The sequence below is a fragment of the Ammodytes marinus genome (assembly GCF_949987685.1).
Source record: "Ammodytes marinus genome assembly, chromosome: 4".
Taxonomy (NCBI): Eukaryota; Metazoa; Chordata; class Actinopteri; order Uranoscopiformes; family Ammodytidae; genus Ammodytes; species Ammodytes marinus.
In genome coordinates, this window is record NC_137233.1 from 9,687,574 (window position 1) to 9,707,594 (window position 20,021).

Sequence of the window (20,021 nt, forward strand, 5' to 3'; positions counted from 1 at the left end):
ATTGGGCTTTAATTGAACCTGATGACACAAATATGCAGGACGATTCCACGTACCTACTGAATCATCAACAAAAAATAACTCTTACTTTGTTATTTGGGGCAAACCTTGTATTAATACATACTATTCAAGTTCACATAGCCAGGTACAAATTCACCCAATTGAAAGGCATTGCTTCGCCCAATAGGATCCAAATTCTTAGCAGTTTTCATCCTGAGCTTCGACAGGATCTCTTCTTCTTGTATTTTAGGTGTCAGTTGCTAATTATCATTCAGCATTTCAATATGTTATAATTTAGGGTCCTTCTTATCTTGACACAACATGCTTGTCATATTGCTGAACAGTACCTGTTACTCCCTCCCCCACACGTTTCAGACATTAGAATGTAGACATTTGAGCCTGATCAAGTTAAATGAGCATGACGCTCTTATGATAGATGTTTGTGTCAGGTTTCCCTCACTCAACAGTTTAGTTGATCAGGTAAATCTGCATAAACTATGAGTGGGCTCCTTTAACTATACTATCGAATAACATTTCAACTTAAAGCACGATACGCCATTCGTGTGATGTAATCCATCAGCACAAAGGCTTGAACTTGATATCCGTGAAAGAAGCAGTGGTCTAGCAGAACCCTGGGTCCCAGGTGAAGCATGGTGGGACTGGCCTTGTGGCCCTGTGGCCCCCCTGTGGCCCCGCTGGGTTTGTTTTAGCTTTGGTTTCAGCCCACAGCTCTCCACATCTCTGCTGTGCGCCGCTCGTCTTCCCTCCGGTGTCCTGCGGTTCCCATGGCCTTGTGCGCCCTCCTCCCAGGCCTCACCCTGAACCAGGAAGTGCCTTTTTGCTATCACACACACAGTCTTTGTGTGCGTGTGCGTGTGTGTGTGTGTGTGTGTGTGTGTGTGTGTGTGTGTGTGTGTGTGTGTGTGTGTGTGTGTGTGTCTGTGGGTGTGTGTGTGTGTGTGCGTGCGCCTGCAAGAACTGTAGCAGGGATGCAGCTGAAGTCAAGAGGACTCTGAACAGGCGTCGCTTACACTTTTGATCCCTGGAAAGTTCAAGGAAATGCAAAGCACAGCGGCACTTTCCTTATTTTTCCAGTGTGCCTCTGTCACTCTCTCTCTCTCTCTCTCTCTCTCTCTCTCTCTCTCTCTCTCGCTTCACAGTCTGCTGCTGCTATAGGTCAGATCAGGGTCTCTGATGGCTGAAAGGTCATTCCTCAAGTGGAAAATAATAGAAAAAACAATTATACAAAATTAAGATATGGTTTATATTAATTGTCCAGAATTGTGTAATATGTGGTCAAGTGCATACAATTTAGGGCTAGTCCTTCGCAGCGGTTGGTCTTCCCGCTTTTTTTCCCGTCTTTCCAACCTATTTCTCTGAGTCTGTACTATCAAATAAAGCATGTAAAGGCCAAAGAAAGAGAGACAATAAGAAGAGGTATAGTCACTTGGACCAAATTAAATGAGGAATATATCCAATTTTGTATCCTGATTTTTTGCCCTTGTTCTTACCTTTCCCCAAGGCTGTTAGTGACATGACAAAACAGTAAATCACCTCCTTAGTATCACCTGTAAAGTCTCTTGTCTTTATGTTTACCTTCCTGTCAATACCACAGATGTGCAGGTGGATTATTAGCTTTAGAGTCCTTGCGGCAGCTTCACGGTTGAAATACTTTTATTTACTCAAAAAACACTGTGAGCTGTCGCGGGTGTTTTTCAAAGCCTGGAGGAGGGCGGCTCCTCATCAGCCCCCGAGCTGACACAACATGAGATTTGTTTTCTCTGCTATTCTGTCAAAGGTGTTGTCGTTAATGACATGAGAACCGAACTAAAGATTCCGTAAGTCATCTCAGGTTTTACTATGCCAGTGACTGTGAAGCTTCTGTTGATCAGCGGACTGTCACGTCGGGGGGTGTTTGTTTCATACCGCTTTTACTTTTTCTCTCTCGCCTTCAACTCTCCACTGCTGTAAAAAAAAAAAAAAAAAACCCTGCCCCGATAATTCATGACTGTCATCCGTCTCTGTCGATGTGTTGTCAGCGAGGTCAGAGGTCGGGCAGTTAGCTGCAGCTTTGCCAGATTGGAATGGCCCAGAGGCAAAGAGAGAGAGAGAGAGAGAGGGATGAAATCACTAAATTTATTCAGCTTGTTGTGCATTGTCATGTAGGCTAGCACAAACAAACAAGAGTAGTTGTAATGTTGCTCAACCAAAACCAGGGTACTTACTTTATGCTTTTGTGGTCTTTCCTGTGTCTATTTTCTAGTACAATACATGACCAAAAGTATGAGGACGAGATATGTGAACATTACACCCCCGTATGATTGTTGAACAACTTATCCCAAAAACATGATTCCATTCATCTTTGAAGACTTTCCACATGATGTGTTTTTGGAACCTGGCTGCAGTGATCTGCTCCCATTCAGCCACAAGACCATCAGCATTGTTTAGCGACGACGCTTGAGCAGCCTTACAATTCAAATACCAAACATCAGCGTGGATGTTGTCCGAATACTTTTGGCCCTATATTGTAAATAGACTATTTTTTACCTGAACGTTTCACAGTACAACTTAAGTCGCCCCCAGTACTTCTTCAGATTGACCCATACCTTTTGTGAATTTGCTTTAGGGGCTGCCATCAAAAGGCTTCCTGCTTAGACTAATTCATATGGCATTGACCTTCTGACCTCCAGCTTACTGAACCGGGACCTCCCCTTCCCTATTTGCTTTTCTCCCTTTTGTTAGTCTGGAGGGAACCCCCACAAAATGGCAGACAACGAAATTGCAGTTTGCCGTTTTATGTAAAACAAGGCTGACAGTATTGTGTTGAGATTCTCCCACCCACTAACTGCGCCTGGCAATTCTTACTCTCACTATATGTGTGGGCCAATCAACTTTTTCCATTAAATTCCAACTACATTTTGATTGGTGCACTATTTCATGGCTCATGCCCAGGACTTCTTGCCACGGCCACATTGATGTGTACTCAGTCTTCTGGGTACTCAGATTACCCTTTTGTCTGTTGATGGGCAATACACAGTAGATACAGCATTCTTTCACAGCAATACAATCTTATATGATAGGAATATACTGTAATTGAAGTGTTTATTATACGTAACATTTTCACAAAATTCAAACAGAGAATAGAAAAAAGACCGGTAAAATAACCAAATCGTTCTGTTTATTGGTTTATTCAGTGACACACAGTAAATGCATCAATATACTTCTGCAAACATCTGTAAATCCTATGTTGCCATAAAGCAGCCCTGCTTATTGATTTAAATCATCCTGAATGATCCTAACACAACCAGAGGAATACAGTAAAAGAGATAGCAATCTCAGGAGGAATTGTATTGCGAAATCTCTCCTGGCTCATCCTGTCATCCTATTTCATTTTCTCCTGTCTTGCAAAACACTATTCTCACATCACATTCCCCAACATACATAAGAATCTGTTGAAGAATTGTGAATACCCAACAACAAACCTCTATTTATTCTGAGATTTCAATCATAATCAACCTTGTACAGGTATTTTTCTTTCTTGGTTTAACTGTATTTCCTCGGAAGTTGCTGCACACATTACGCATGGCACCGGTGCCAAGCAGCTGAGTGAGTCAGCATTGGCAAAGCATGTTCTAGAACTTGTTCCCTCCAGACAACAATGTTACCTGTCAAACTTATCATTTCACAATCTGTCTCCAATGACTCCACTCTTCACATCAATACAACAATCATCTTGTTCTCTCTCTTTCTCTCTGTGTCTATCCCTTCACCTGTCCACCTCTTGAACTGGGTGCGCGGCCAAAGAATCCGCTCCCTCCACCTCATCCTACCACAGCATAAGGCCCGGGGCTGGTCGCCAGTTGTCAGTCACATGCATACCTCTGTCCTCAATGCTGTGCGTTTGCTATTGTTTCCACAGGAGAGTTGACAGCCCCGAGAGAAACCTGACTAACTGCAGTGTGACGAGATAAAGAGTGGAAAGCTCTCTCCAAAGAGCCAGGTGAGAGAGCAAAACTACAAAGAGGAAGAAAAGTGCTATAGGAGTTATGCAGTCATCCAGTCTGCCTTTTGAACGGATTATGTCGCCCCTAGAAATAAATCATTTTGCAACATAATAAAACTTGTCATCAAGACTGAGCATTCTCTTTTATGGGGAGCACAGAAGACCAAAGTTTTTTTTTTTTGTGAAGGAAAAAAATTATATCATGCTGCACAATTCTAAGATCTGGCCTTTTTTTGGCTGGAGTTGGAATGTCGCTTAAAGTACCTTTAAGTACCTTTTTTCAAGTATCTGTAGTTGGGGAGGGGGGGGGGGTGTAATTTGATATCAGTTGTGATGTGATAGGCATTTCATTAGGGTTCCATCAGATTCAAGTTTAATCTTAATTAAATCAAATTTCTGTTCATTTCCTGGTTTAACAGTCAATTTTCTAACAAAGCCCGTTCTTGTTTCTTTCACAGGTCTTCCTGTTATCTATTTCAAACTTATCGTACAGTACGTACTGCTGGTGAGTTTTTCACGGAAATATGATGTTGAATTGTGATACTTTTTTAGTCATGAATGGCTATGTGTGTCTTTTTGTTTTTAATTAGAAAGGAAAAGAAAATATATTGCCTTAAAGTAGCCTTAAAGTATGTATACATTTTTTAATGATTTTTTCTTGACGTTGTTTCATGCTAGAAGTACCAAAAAGTAGAAGTAGCAAAAAAAAAAAAAAAAACGTATTGTGATTTTTGTTTCACTGTTTGCTTGAGTTCCCTTTGTTCTGAGTGTAGCGCTTATCCCTGTCAACAAAAGAGGCATGTTTGCATGTCTATGACAGGCGAGGACGTTCTTCCTCACACTCTAACACGCTAACTGTTTAAAAAACAGATGTTCTTTTGTCACAGATAAAGAGAAGGAGAACTTGTCAGTAAAAGTTTCCTCATTATTTAATTTTTTAAAACATTTTTTTTTTTTTTCAAGATCAGGTGACGGGGGGGAGAGAAGTGTCATGGCTGCGTACGGACAGACTCAGTACAGCCCCGCCCTCCAGGCTGCAGGGCCGTATGCACCGTACACCCACCACGCACAGGGCTACAGCATGCCTTCATACAGTGAGTGCCACAGTTATACAGATCCATACAGTATTATACTATATGTTGAGTTTGAGAAGACGCGTACTTTTAAGAAACAGACAAAAGTCACACAAACTAAAACTTAAAAGAATACTGCTCAACAATCAGCGGTGGGAGCCCTCCACAGTGGTGTTGGTCATTGCTATTAATCGCTCCAAAGAAGAAATACAAACCCATTTAATTTGTTCATCACATCATAAAAATGTAAAACATCTCTTGTTTTTTCACTCTTAGACATAAAAACAGAAGACGGCCTGAGTCACTCTCCGGGACAGACGGGGCTACTCGGCTATTCAAACTTCAGCGGCACTCCTCCCAGTCAAAGCCTCTACAGCTACTCACACACACACGGTCAGTCTGAAACACTGTATGTATGAGAACTGAATGTTTGGACACGCAATCACACACACACACACACTGGCACACAAATCTTGTACATGCCAATCTTTGATTTTAACCTTACTGGAAGTAGCATCCATCTTTGTTTTCTCCTCTCCTCTTCTTCCTCTTCTCCTTCTATCCACCACACCTGTTCTCCATTAGCTGCGGTCTGGACTCCTGGCGTCAAAAGTCTCCCCACCCCTCCTCTTTTCTGGGGGTCAGGCCCCCTTTCTCCACTCAGACCAACAACACAGCATGTGCACGCTTGTTTCTGCTTCTTTAGAGAGAAAGAGAGAGAGTGAGAAATCATGTACACAGAGAGGAGGAAGAGAAGTAGAGAGATTGAAAAAAAAAAAAAGAATGGGCAAAGGGTTCAAAAACAAAAGATGTGGTGTGTATATGAAGCTCTCTGCCCACACATGACTGTCCGGTGTGTAGTGTGTGTGTGTGTGTGTGTGTGTGTGTGTGTGTGTGTGTGTGTGCGTGTGTTTGGCTTCTCTTTTTTTGTGCGTGTGTAAATACACATTCCTCAGTCGTCCGGCGCCCAAAGCATGACTCGCTCAGTGCGACTTTATGGCTTTGAAAGCGGCGTGAAATTGACCTTGTGTGTGCGAGGGGAGAGGTTAAGGTGCATTATACACGGGGGTGAGCAGGTTTAAAGTTCCAGAATGGGGGGATGACCCTCTCTCCACTGTCTGCATGAGACAAAGGAAAGATGAAACACGAGCAATCAGTAAACAGACAAAGTGTGGACATGGCTTTGTTTTCCCCATGTTGTTACACACGTCTATCACAGCTTTTTGTTGTGAATGCTCAGTACTGTATAAGTATGATCATGACTGGACTAGACCTATTCTCTATGTTATTATTGGCCAATGCATTCACATACCATCTGTTTAGTGATTCAAAAGATAGTATTTTCCTACAATTGTGACACACTGGTTTGAATTGATGTCAAGCAAACCCACTGAGGACATTTTACTCACCAAGGTTTGTTGGGTTTCATCCAAAATAATTGCATTCCGGCAGCTGCACAAAAAACCCCACAATTTGAGCTTATTTTGGAGTTTGTTTAAGGATAGATCCAGTGCATTTCAAAGGACATCTGATTTATTGTTTTATACTTTGGCCTGTTCATTTTGATCAGTTGAGTTTTAGCACAGCCACAAGGATAAAACAAGGTCTGACAAATGATCTAATTATGTCAGGAAAGCTGTGGGGGAAAGCAGTGCATGTTCAAAGTTAAACAAAGAATCAGACAGGGCAAGGAAAATGTCTTTCATCACAGTTTACAGACCAACTTCGTGGCCCATGTTGATCTCCTGTACTTGCTCTAATTGTGCAACCAAAAGGAGGGATTATTACCAACATTAAGAGTGCAGTTTTAACTCCAAAAAATATTAAAAAAATATTTCATCACTTCAAGAAGATAGCGAAGAACTGCTTTAATAGTTCTTAAAAGACTAGAAAACTATTTAAGGTGACAGTCTAGTTTTGATAATGGAATATTAGTTACACAAATGTCAACTCTATGTCCACTGATGTCCGTCCGGATTCTGCTATTTGTCTGTGGATATGATGAAGTTGTTATCATTTGCCATGATCAAGAACTTTGGTCACTAGAAAGAAGTAGTAAAAGTACATTTCTGGGTGATCCTAACCCCTGTCTCTACTACATTAGTTGTCGCGTAGTGTTTAAGAGAATATTCAGATGTCAGACATTATACAGGAATGTAAATATTCATGTAAATACACTTTTGATGAAACCTCTTTAAAAAAAATGCAGAGCCTTTATTGCCTCTGCTCTGTCTGAGCCCGACCAACATTTAGACAGTGTTCCCAAACAAAATAATTTTGTTTGAATATTTTGATGCATAAATCATTAACTGCAAACTTCAAACGGTAATAAACCGCCACAACATCCAAATGTTTGAAAGATTTCAGAATGTTTCCGAGTTATCCATTATACTGAAAGCAGTACACACGCACACACACACACACACACACACACACACACACACACACACACACACACACACACACACACACACACACACACACACACACACACACACACACGCACACACACACACACACAGACACCACAAGAAGCCATCGAAACACGTTATGTACTACTCTGTGTGCACAACTGAAACCAAATGGGGACTACTGGAGCCTGTTTGTGTTTACTCAAGAGACCTTCTGTATTTTTTCTTCAGTTGCTTTGAACATTGAGGTTTCATTGTGGTTCTTCCATTGAGTCATTATTCTGCTTGTTGTCATGCACTGTGTGGAGTGGAGGAGAAGAAATGGGGGGTGAGAGAGAGAGAGAGAGAGAGAGCAGTAGCTAACGGATGAAGTGATGGAGGGTAGACCTGAGGAAGTGAATCTTTAAATATAGCGTGCCTGCTGAGACTGTGGCCCCATTAAGCTATTTTTTCGCAACGCTAGCAGCATCATTGTCGGTCTGTTGGTCGGTCGTTTCATTGGTCATCATAACCAACGTGAGGTTTGACATTTGTGGCTTTCCAATGGAATGTTTTGACAACTGTTCGAAGCATTGCCATGAAATTTGGTTAACGCATTCAAGTTCTTCGGAACATGCATCCTTAAAACTGGGCATCCACAAAGTCAGATCTTTTATTTGTACGACACGTATGTTAGACCTTCGGAAAAAAAAATACCTATCAATCTCAGCTGCACTATATAACTTCCAGGCTGATTATTAAATGTTACCCACTAAGCTAAGCACACCAAACTGAACATGGTGAACACGGTAAACATACCAGCTCAACATCTGCATTTTGAACACTGGGGTTATGTTAGCAAACTTAGCATGCTGACATTAGGATTTTAGCTCTAAGCACAGTGTGTCAAAGTACATCCTCTTAGTGCTGTTGGCAGTCTTGTTCAAACGTCACCACATCAATACGCTCTGTGTGTTCTGCCACCACTTGTGCTATGCTTTTTGATTGATTGTATCAAATAGTGTGAGTGTGAGTTTATATGTAATATCCTCTTAATGAGAAGCCGCACATATGTACTCTTGTGCACGATGCGTGTCAAAAGTTCACCTGTTCCTCCTTGGCCCGTGGCCAGCCTCTCTGCAAATGTTTGCGATGTATCCAGCTAACTGACAAACTGGAAGAACTCAATTAAAATGTCATGCAGTGCTGTAGGGAATATGTTTACAAGAGACTGTATTCATTAGATAAACAAGTAGTATCACTGTGTATGGAAATTCCCTGGAGAAAGACACACCTTGCCTTGGCTTGACTAAACAGAGAAGATTCCCAGAGCAGAAGTGGCAGAAGCGGCAGACTTTTCCCACCTGTATTGATATGTCTAACATAAATCTCCATCTCCAGCCCCTGCAGCACTGAGCTGTCACCGAGGAAGGTGTGAAGATGTACTGCTCATTACTTCCTTCACACAGCGTCCTAGATCGGATGCAGCGTAATTAAAGTTGATTCATCGATATAAGATGTAACAAAGTAGAATCTCCCCCACCCGCTCACACTTTGTTCTGTCTCTCTCTCTCTGTGCGCAATGACTAATGACCTGAAAGTTTGACCTTTGCCTTCACATCATTTTTTTCAGGTGGTGGTATATCATCCGGAATCTTCCAAGGCACCCATGCAATCTCCAGTTCAACCCCATTCAACCCTACCCAACAAGTGAGTAATGTAACGTCAAAAAAAAGATGTTCAACTGCCATCTGAAAGACATCTGAAGTGCTTCCGCAATTGGATACAGTTATATATAAAAGAAAGAGAAAAAACATAACTTAAATTATAGCCATTTTGACAAATGACATGATCATTTAGCTACTGGCATAGCTGTGAATTATATTGATGACTTAAGGATTTTGGAATGAAAATGTTCAGTTTCATGCCACTGACTAATTGTTCACGCTGTTGTTCACAGGATTTTTCAGCATACTCGAGCTACAGTCAGAGTCAGTACTCTCCGTATTATAACTCACATCACTACAACAGCCCCTACCTACCCGGCAGCAACATCAGCCCTGCTGCCATCACAGCTCCGTTAGCCTATCAGCATCCAGAACACCCCGTCATGTTGCCCAATCACAGCCCGGAGTCAAACACGGGTAAGACGGGACCAACCACCTGAGCTTTTTGTCTGGACCTCAATGTTGTTTCAGTTTTACATATCAAATGTTTGTACTGTGGATTACATTTATATCATGCCTTACCCCACCCCTTACCCTAAAACAAAAGCACAAATAACATAGCCTGTCACTTATGAATGTGTGTGTTCCAGGCGAGTACCACCCACCGCCCAGCCCCCCTACGCCAGGTAAAGAGGAGGGAGTCCCAGCACGGAGGGGGTCGGATGGGAAGCTGAGGGGAAGGAAAAGAGCCAGTGACCCGGCTCCACCTCTGGACTCTGATATAGAGGTAAAAACACACTCACACAGTGTTGAAAATTGTCAATATTTCTCTACAATATTTCTCTTTCTCTCCATCTCTCTCACACACATACACCCCCCCCCCCCCCACACACACACACACACACACAGGCACAGGCACATAAACTTTTCACGAGGTTAACATTACATATCTGTTATTTCTCTGCAGCGTGTGTTTATCTGGGACCTGGATGAAACCATCATCATTTTCCATTCGCTCCTCACGGGAACCTTCTCCTCGCGATTTGGCAAGGTACACTGATCCCTCCCTTTGTCAATGCATGTACAGTACGTGCTGTGTAACTCATGACACTATTGACGACCGCTAATTGTACACAGTGGTCTGGCACACCTTGGCACAAAGCCCACGCAACCAAATAGTAGTAGACAAATCACCCTTTGTCTCAGCGATCGAGTGCTTATTTGACTTAACAGGCAAAGGTTTTGGACGCACGAGAGCCGAGTATACGCAACCTTTGGGTCTCATCCCCGAGCATTTTTCACACGCTGACTGTTTTTGCCTCTCTTGCCCTCTTGTTTCTTTTCATAATCTAGCGGGGTTGTTTAGCTATGCTGGAATCCCGCGGCGTGATTGACAGCCAGCAGGGACCTTTACATAACAGACAGGCAGCTGACAAAAGGGGCGGACAGTGGTGAATTTCTTAGTTTTGGCCCCGGCATCGGTGTTTTGAATTCTCACGGTCCCCCTGCGGGTTGACACAAGGCTGATGGGAGTTTGAGAAGCAGCAGCATTACTGATCGGTTCAGCCCCTCGGCAGGCAAGGCAGGCAGGCAGGCCATGCATGCCGTTGTTTCTTTTTCTTTCTTTTTTTTTTAATCCTTCGGAGAGGGGGAGGAAGAGACAACGAGAGAGAGAGAGAGAGAGAGAGAGAGAGAGGGAGAGAAAGAGTGGATGTGTTGAAAGGTGACTCATGTGCCAAACATTCCTGATTCCTCCCACCCACCCCAAAACACCCCGCCGACTGGATCCAGGGAAGCTCACAGTTGGACAGGCTCCGACATCAAAACTCAAAGACATGCAGCGGAGGAATTGAATGAGTGACAGCGGAAAAACAGATTAACAGTGCGAAGGGCAGCGGGACAGCTTAGAAGCTTACAAGACTTCTTTTTTTCTTCCCCTTTCCAACATGTTGCATCTAACCTTACTCACCTAATTGATATGCAAACCATTATGCAGATTTGTCTTCTTAACATCAATCATCGTGGCTGCACCTCTTTCCCCTCCCTGCTCTTTTTTTTGTCTTCTTTTAACAAGCCAGGATCTTCCCATCAGAGTCGGCCTATTAAACTCTTTATCATAAACAAATGGTTTGGACCTTTACGTCAAGGCAAGTCTGGGCCCGGCCGGCGTGCAGGAAAAGACTAATGGGTGTGTTGAAAGACAGTTGTTTTCACCAGTTTGCTGAGAACAGAGGTGAACGGAGATGCACATGAGGAGCTGATTCCCCCCTTTTCCCAGCAACAACTCTTCCATTATCTCATCTATCATACAGCAGCACCCCTTCTCTCTACGATCGTGTGGGTTTTTTTGACCCCCCCCCCCCCCCCCCAGCTCTGTCTTCCATATCAAACATCCCCAAAGGTGGGAACTGAATGTGTTGGGCGCTCTCTTTTGTCTATTCCTTCCTTGTTTTTTCTCTTCTTTAGTCTTTCTTCCTAAATTCTTTTCTGGGATTATGATAAAGAGGCTTTTATTTGTCTGGATGGAGCAGCCCTGTTATTTTTTTTGTTGTTTTTTTTCGTCGAAAGGTGATTACAGACAATTATTTCAATTATTTGACAAGCAGAACAATCCTCTCTTAAGCCTGTAACCCCTCCCTCTTCATCCTTTCCATTCATCTCTTGCCTCTCCTGTCCAGCGGCTCTCAATCCTTGCCCCTCGTAATTTTCTCCTTGTCATTCTCCTACTCCTCCTACTGAACTTTTTCCGCCCTTTGTCCTTAAATTACCTTCTTTTCTCCTTGCAGCGTTTTAGTTTTTTTAAGAGAAGTTTTTATATATATATATATATATATATATATATATATATATATATATATAATTGTCATCATTTAACCACCCTACCTCTGTCATACAGCCCATTTCGACATTGTTTTTTTTGTTGCCAGAAGGCGGCCCCCGCTTGTCATGTCAGACGTGCCGATCTGATGTTCACCTTTGGCTGACACCCCCCTCTGCCTCTCTTGTCTCGCTGCCAGTTCTGACATCAAAACAATACGCCACACACACACATTCACACACACCTGCTTTTGTAGTCATGAACAACAACGCGCCCATGGTGTTCGTCAGACTGACTGTCAGCTGATTATGTTTTATGCGTTTCTCCCAGCGATGATTTACAATTAGTTTATTGAGAAACATAACTGAAGTTTGGGTAATGCAAACCCCCCCTCGCACGTATTTCTTTGGGTGTTTTTCCACAATAGGGGAAAAAGAACAGGTGATAAAAGAGACTGCGTTGATGGAAAGAGAAAACTGTGAAAAAAAGGAGAAGTAATTGAAGGACCAACATATACAAAAAGCACAATATATCAAAGATATACCTGCCCACCAGGTGAATTCAAGTGGCATCTGCTAAGCCTTTGGACCTTTTAAATTCAATGCAGTCCTGTAAGGTGAAAACAGTTGAGGATATTGTTTTTAAGGATCACACCAGCCGGTTTTTATTAAAAAAAAATCAAAACACATGGACACACTTTTTGATTTTCTTTTTTTTTTGTTCTCATTATTCCAGGCTAGTCACTGATTGCCATTCATTGTACGGTATATGATACCCAGTGCAGAAATCTGGGAAAAGCGAGCTAGCAGGATTATAGAAAGCCAAAAACGGCAAAAGGTCAGAGAAGACATAGTGAAGATAAGAAACTGCAGAGTCACATGAATATTCACGACTCGACCTCTCCCCAAAAAAAAACCTGTATGTCAGTCCTGTTGACAAGGGCGCAAAAGGAAGTGAAAGGAAAGCTGTACAGACAGACAGACAGACAGACAGACAGGCGGCTGCCCTGACAAGGCAGCAATAATGGCAAGAGTAATGACGTTTAATAATCCAATTTACTCTCTAATTACTCGGGCTCTTAAGCCATCAACCTCAGCCCTTGCTCATGGTTTTATTATTTAATAACTCATTAATATGGGTGCAGCTTAGTGTTAGAGAGCGAGAGAGAGAGAGAGAGAGAGCTGTTGTTCTGACATCATTATCAGTAACTAGGTCAAACCACAAGCTAGACTACAGACTAGTTTTGTTTTTTATTTTTTATTTTTTAATGTGTTGCAACTTTTGTGACTGGTTGATAGAGATAAGTTTCATTTCTGTGCTCGAGGGGGAATGTGTAATTGTTCACTGCACATGCCTGAAGACATAAACACATATACACAGTGTATCTGTGACGTCATCCAAGACACACGTTTGATTGATGGGAGATAAACTGTGTTGGTTGATTCATTGGTTGTAGTTTTGGTTGAAGAGGCCAAAGATCATTTAAAAACTTAAATTGTGATGAGAACTTAATGACCGATGCATAAATGTGTTCACAGCATTTATTAAACCTGTGGTATAACTGTGTGGTGGGATTTTTCAAAGCCAAGTTATTCATCCTAGCCTTGGTTTGTGTGTGTGTGTGTGTGTGTGTGTGTGTGTGTGTGTGTGTGTGTGTGTGTGTGTGTGTGTGTGTGTGTGTGTGTGTGTGTGTGTGTGTGTGTGTGTGTGTGTGTGTGTGTGTGTGTGTGTACATCAGGACTCCTCGAAGGCGGTGTCTCTTGGTTTGTGGATGGAGGAGATGATCTTCAACCTGGCTGACTCGAGGCTGTTCTTCAACGACTTGGAGGTGAGTTTTTTAAATTTGGAATAATGAAGTAGACTCTTGGGGGAAAAAAAGAACGTGTAACAGGAGCATCTTTGCAAAATTGCAGGATTCAATTTTTGTTTTGTTAACTTTTGCCCCCTTAGTCGAAAAATCTTGGACATCATCCCTTACTTCTTAGAAAACTCTTACTGGTCACTCATTCCATATTCCCCTCGGAGCATCTCAGTCTCGTTGGAATGAATGTGAAACTTCAGATTTTTTTTTCTCCAGTAAGATGGAAAATAACATATCTGACATTATAAGCTGGCATTGACCATCCACTCTGCTGTTTTCTTACCTGGCATAAAGCACAGTGGCAGTCATTGTAGAACACCTATCGTGTATTCATTCTTACCACAGCATTTTCCAAACAATTTGCTCTCTGCATTTGAGCGAGAATATTAAAAGGAGGGGGTTGTTAACTGCTGGCAAAACTGCTCTGCTGCCTAAAAAAAAGAAAAAATCCAGCAGAGTTAACCGATGCAACTACTTAAAAGAATTACTCCTCAAACAAACAAACAAAAAAATCCTATTTAAATGCAGTTTTACTACTTGGAAGTTCTTATGTTTTCATCCTGCATTCCTTGACCTTGCTCTGACAAAGAGAAAAAAAAGATTAGAGAGGGACGGAATGAGAGAACAAGTACACTTTGTGCCCTAATTATAGGTGTGTGTCTGAGTATCTGAGAGGAAAATTAGTCAAAGGGGAGGAGGAACAGTGGAGAGGAGGGAAAGGAGCCAACAAAGCCATTTACAAACCCTGGTTCTGATCCCCTCTTTGTTGTCAGGCCTCAGTAAATCTCCTAAGCAGCAGTAGGCCACAGCGGGCCTGACAACCGCTGCTAAGTCTCGAGGTACAATTATCTTGTCCTTCCCACGTCAGTATCTGCACCAGTGGCTACGAGTGTTGTAACCGCGATAGCACACAAGAAGATCGCATAATCGGCATTAACATGGCGTGGCCTCTGTAATCAAGTTTACAGTTAAAATGGTCCTGGGGGGGAAAAATATGGCTGAATTAAAACACGTGGATTTGTCTGTGTGCACATGGCCAGTAGTAGTAGTAGAGGCACTGCAGTGGCGGATGATGGTACCTGAGTGGGTGGAGTGGGAGGTGGGTTGCAGCCCCTGGGAGATGAGTTATGTGGAGATGGAGGGGAAGATGAGGTAGCGTTTCCATCTGGCTCAAGATGGCTGAAAGGTGATAGGAGACCCAGTCTGTCCGGGGTCTCTGCGTGACAACTGGAAGTTAAACTAGGACTCTGTCTTTGCACGTATGTCTGCACACAGAGTGTGTGTGTGTGTGTGTGTGTGTGTGTGTGTGTGTGTGTGTGTGTGTGTGTGTGTGTGTGTGTGTGTGTGTGTGTGTGTGTGTCTGTGTTAAAGATAGAGGCGTGTAGGTCTCAAGAAACTGAAGTCAGAGGGATGGTGGGATTTTTTAAGTAGGACGTTATTGTAAGACGCCCCTGTGTATTTATTTTTTCTGGACAAAGTTGATGGAATTATGTTTTTGTCCTACATTTACTGTCCTAATAACTGTTTCTGATTTAACCACATACTGCTGAAAATGTTTCGGCGGTTGTTTAAGCTCCAGTGTGTGGTTTTAATCCCTGCTGTTTGGTTTGTTGCATTAACGTCCAATAGAGAGGAACAACATACCCGCCACTGTGCTTGTCAAAGACAATAGGCCTTTCTTCAAACTTTTTTTTTCAACCATAATGTTGGACACGCTATAGAAAATGTAGAATTACCTGACTTTAATTTACTACGCGGTTACACTAGAATCCCACAGCCATCTTGTCTATCCTGTATCTGAGGCGCCACGCTGTCCCGTGTCCCGACACCTTATTTCCTCCTCCCATGTTTTTTTTTTATTATTTTTTATTTCTATAGCTGCTATCACTCCCGCAGGCTCCCCTCTAAAGAGAGAGAGAGACCTGCCCATACAGGGCTCCTCTCTGAAATGGATCTCCTGATATATCCGCTCTCTCTCCCTTTTCATTTTTTCCCAGGAATGTGACCAGGTTCATATTGATGACGTGGCATCGGACGACAATGGACAGGATCTAAGGTAAACGCTCCTACTGTCTTACTCCTCTCAGAGCTCTGATAGGAGACAGTTGTGCTGCTGTGGCTTGGGAACCAGACTTGCCCTTTGGGGTTTTTTGCAGCACAGGAGGAAGAAAGCCGGATGAGACCAGTGTGCTGCCTTTTGTGTGTGTGTCTGCGTGTGTTCATGCATGCAAGCATGTGCATGTCTTTTATTTCCCCCACCGACTTCCACAGCCGTATAATATGTCACCGGATTATCCAACGCTTTCATTTCTCATCAAAATGTCTCTTTATCATAACCCTCCGTCTGCCTCGCTCCAGACGTTTTACTGGAGCAACTTGTTTGAAGCACTTTAGGATACTTTTTGGAGTGATTTGAGAGAAAGCCTTTTTTGAAGTATTTCTTTTATTGAACTTGGCCCCCGTTTTACTCTCAAAGCTGTTTTTATATTTATCCTAGCTGTGCTGGATGTATATACTGCAAGATTTCCTACTGACAAAGCGTCATTCATGGAGCAGTCGGTGTCTACCACAATCAATTTGAAAGTGTTTCTTGTCCCTGACATTTTTGTGGTTGCACTGGCACGCCTCCCTCAATTTGATGAATGGTGCAAGGCTAAGCACTGCCTTCTTGTTCATAGACGTGAAAGAGTTTTTGAATCAATTCATAGAGCTAGACAATGTATCCCTGAATGTAGTTGTGGCAATCTCAGCGTGTCCCCTCTGTGAGATGACAATAGTGCTGCTATATACGATGGAAAAATGATTTTTTTTTGTCTTTATGATCTATATCCTGACCCGTTTCCTGTATTGTGATCCTGCAGCACTTATAACTTTGGGTCGGACGGCTTCCAGAGCCCAGCAGGGGCCGGCTCTCTGTGCCTGGGCTCGGGCGTTCACGGAGGGGTGGACTGGATGAGGAAACTGGCTTTCCGATACCGCAGAGTCAAGGAGATCTACAACACATACAAGAATAATGTCGGGGGTGAGTGCCGCTTGTATTTTATTCACACACTGTAGAGTACAGGCAAGTTAGATGTATTGTGAATTATTCTTATTTTCCCTGAGGTTTATTAAGGGTTAGCAATGGATAAGAACAAATAATGTATATAAGAAAATAAGAAACGTAAGATAATAAATCACTAGTCACCTTTCAATACTTACCTACTGCTAGAACTCAAGCTGGAGTTAAACGTGAACACAGCTTAGATTCAAACCACAGTGAATTGTCTACATTTTGTTTTGATTTTGCTTGCATCAAGTTGTATAAGCCGCTTCAGAAAAGTGCATTTTGTATTTTCAAAGCTCCAGTTTGTGCATCAGCCCAATCTGTATTAGGGTAAATTAATTAACTCGTTAAACACCTGATTTTTACAAGAAGAGTATTGATGCCTATCAAATGAATTGAATATAATGTGGTGGAACTTTGAAAGGGGAGGATACAGGTTTGATTGTCAAGTAGAATAATGAGTCACAAGTTGTTGTTCAATGTGGACCCTTGTGCACTGCTGAGTACAGCTGACTGTTTTAACTCAGTTGGAAAAACAATATGTCTGAATTTTTTTGCAAGAAATGTTGTGAGAGAATCACCCCACCAAGGATTGCAGACCAAAATTAGGTTTTTGTTAAATGAAATCCTTTTTTTCCCCCTGATGGGCAGGTTTGCTGGGCAGCCCCAAGCGAGAAGAGTGGTTACAGCTGAGGAGAGAGATGGAGGTGCTGACAGACCTGTGGCTCACTCAAGCACTCAAAGCCCTGGCACTCATCAACTCACGGTCAGTTCATGCTACCATGCCTTGATTAACACCAGCTGGTCAATTAAAACGAGCTGTTCGCTGTGAAAAAAAAATATTTCTTAATAGTTATGAATTTTCCCCATATTGCATCCTGATTTGAATGAATCTCATTTCCTGCTACAGTGTATATAATGTAATTAATTATAATTTAACCGTGGTTTAAATGTTTCTGCCTTGTTCCAGGCCTAACTGTGTGAATGTGTTGGTGACCACCACTCAGCTCATACCAGCGCTTTCCAAGGTTTTACTGTACGGTCTGGGCGCAGCTTTCCCCATAGAGAACATATACAGTGCCACCAAGACAGGTGAGGAACATTTGAAAATCAATCAAATATACTTTAAATGTTATACTCTTCTAGCGTCCTCCTTAATTTCCTGGGCCAATACATTTTTAAGTCTTTCTTCAAAGGAGCGCTTTTTAATATTTCTAACTCTGATTTGAACTGTTTTCAAAGGCAAGGAGAGCTGTTTTGAGCGCATTTCTCAGAGGTTCGGTCGGCGAGCGGTGTACGTGGTGATAGGAGACGGAGCTGAAGAAGAGGCCGTAGCCAAGAAGGTATGACTCAATCGGCTTTTTGATGACGCTGACTGCAGAGAAATCAGTTTACCTTCAGACATAATTTTCAGCACCTTCTGTGTCTGATTTTCTTTTTTTTGGGGGGGGGGGATCTTTGTATTGAAATGTCAGACTTTTTCCTGGATTTGCCAGTTTGCAATTTATTTTCTCTCTTTTTGAGGGGTTATTATGTAAATTATAGGCTGACATGTTATCCACATGTGCTTTATCACATACTACAATCCCCCTTCCAAACCACTGTCCATATATTTCATATCTGCACTGCATCTGAAGTATGTCTGCTTTAGGTTTGCATGTGTTCACACTAGACCTTGGTTTAATTTGTATTTAATTGTTATGTTTTTTCAGAAGAACATGCCATTCTGGAGGGTGTCCTGTCGGCCCGATTTGGAGGCTCTGAGTCATGCACTGGAGCTGGACTACCTCTAGAGGGCGCCAGCTGTCACGTTCTGCTCTTCCACCCAAGTCAAACTGAACTCCTGAGTGCAGCTAGTAGGTGAAGGTGCACCCTACAGACTGATTCAGAGTCAGCATCGCTATTTTAAGGTTTGGCGCAAAAGGCTATTGATCCCAAATGACACCCAGGCGGACAATTTAAAAGCCGAAAGGAACTGTGAGGATTTCGAAGCGAACCAGCAGCCTATCTTATGACGCATAAACATGACACTAAATGTGCTGGACCAAAATACAGGACAAAAAAGGGACCAAAAAGCTTCACAACTAACCCCAGGGAACTATGGTTAATACTTTACTTTACTTTTTCATTTTTTATTCAACTCATCTCAACTTTATGAAAGGTGTCCCACTTTTGTACAAAAAAAGAAAAAGTGATGCACTGAATGGAAAAATGTTACATCCTGTTTATTGATCACAGTGTGTATGTCTGCATGGATGGAAAGCTCCGTTTGTTGTTCTGTTGTGTCCTTTTTTAATTGTCGTTGTGAGACTTAACACATTTTTCACTGAAAAAAATGCTATTTTAAAGACAAATTTAGAAAAAAAAAACTTAAAGTTATGATGTTGCCTTGGATAGAAGTTGCCATCACTATTATTTTAGAGTTGTTTTATCCATACGTCGGCTAGATAAATGACAGATAATATTCTCCTCATAGGTAGAGGCTATTTAAAATAGTCTGATTGTTTTTTTTACCGTTAAAATGTGAGATATTTATTATTGGTTCATTTCACAACACAATAAGGTAAAAAAGAAAAAAAAAAGTTTGGGGGCTCAGCAGAAAAAACAAAAATACAAATCCCCTTCAAAGACCAAAAAATATGCTCTTGTACAAAATGTTTTGGTAAGAGGTTGTCTTAATGATGCTGTATTATAGGCTGGTGCTCACATCTTTACTTGTTATTCTGGGTTGCAATGTTGTCATGTTTTAACTCTCCGTTTCATTCTGTCCCTGTTACATTTGCTAATAACGTGTTTGTAAAATAGATGAACTGGTATGGTTGTGCATGTGCCGATTACAGTGCCTGTCAGCTTAGCTATGATTTGTATATAAGGCTTCATTGTCCATTTGTTTTGACAGACAGTTAAGATAGATTAATAAAGATAAATTAATTGCATTGTGGGTTAAAGGATGGGTCGAGTTTCATTTAATTTCACAGAGTATTTCATCCCAGAGGCATATGAAACAAACATTAAATGCAAAATATATAAATGATGAATGAGGTTTAGAGAAGCTTTTCCTTCAGTTCAGATTGAACTAGTGCCTTTGTTTGAGGAAAGGTTTCCCCCTTCAGGGCAGAAAATGAACTGCAATAACAAATCATATTTTACTGTAAGAAAAGATATG

General features: G+C 42.0%; 1 protein-coding gene across 2 annotated transcripts in view; it reads left to right on the forward strand.

Annotated features, from left to right (window-relative positions):
• eya2 (EYA transcriptional coactivator and phosphatase 2) overlaps positions 1 to 19,892 on the forward strand; it is a 27,221-nt gene extending 7,329 nt beyond the window's left edge. The window contains exons 2-16 of one of the 2 annotated variants that reach the window (XM_080026339.1): positions 3,917 to 3,997; positions 4,459 to 4,505; positions 4,964 to 5,094; positions 5,350 to 5,466; positions 9,097 to 9,173; positions 9,424 to 9,607; positions 9,781 to 9,917; positions 10,098 to 10,181; positions 13,687 to 13,776; positions 15,807 to 15,865; positions 16,671 to 16,831; positions 17,507 to 17,621; positions 17,826 to 17,947; positions 18,098 to 18,198; positions 18,568 to 19,892. In XM_080026339.1, coding sequence (XP_079882465.1) covers positions 4,992 to 5,094; positions 5,350 to 5,466; positions 9,097 to 9,173; positions 9,424 to 9,607; positions 9,781 to 9,917; positions 10,098 to 10,181; positions 13,687 to 13,776; positions 15,807 to 15,865; positions 16,671 to 16,831; positions 17,507 to 17,621; positions 17,826 to 17,947; positions 18,098 to 18,198; positions 18,568 to 18,648 — 1,431 coding nt within the window. In that variant the 5' untranslated portion in view covers positions 3,917 to 3,997; positions 4,459 to 4,505; positions 4,964 to 4,991 and the 3' untranslated portion in view covers positions 18,649 to 19,892. The remainder of the gene's footprint in view (positions 1 to 3,916; positions 3,998 to 4,458; positions 4,506 to 4,963; positions 5,095 to 5,349; positions 5,467 to 9,096; positions 9,174 to 9,423; positions 9,608 to 9,780; positions 9,918 to 10,097; positions 10,182 to 13,686; positions 13,777 to 15,806; positions 15,866 to 16,670; positions 16,832 to 17,506; positions 17,622 to 17,825; positions 17,948 to 18,097; positions 18,199 to 18,567) is intronic. The other variant, XM_080026340.1, reaches the window with a different exon arrangement.
• Positions 19,893 to 20,021: the final 129 nt, after the last annotated feature.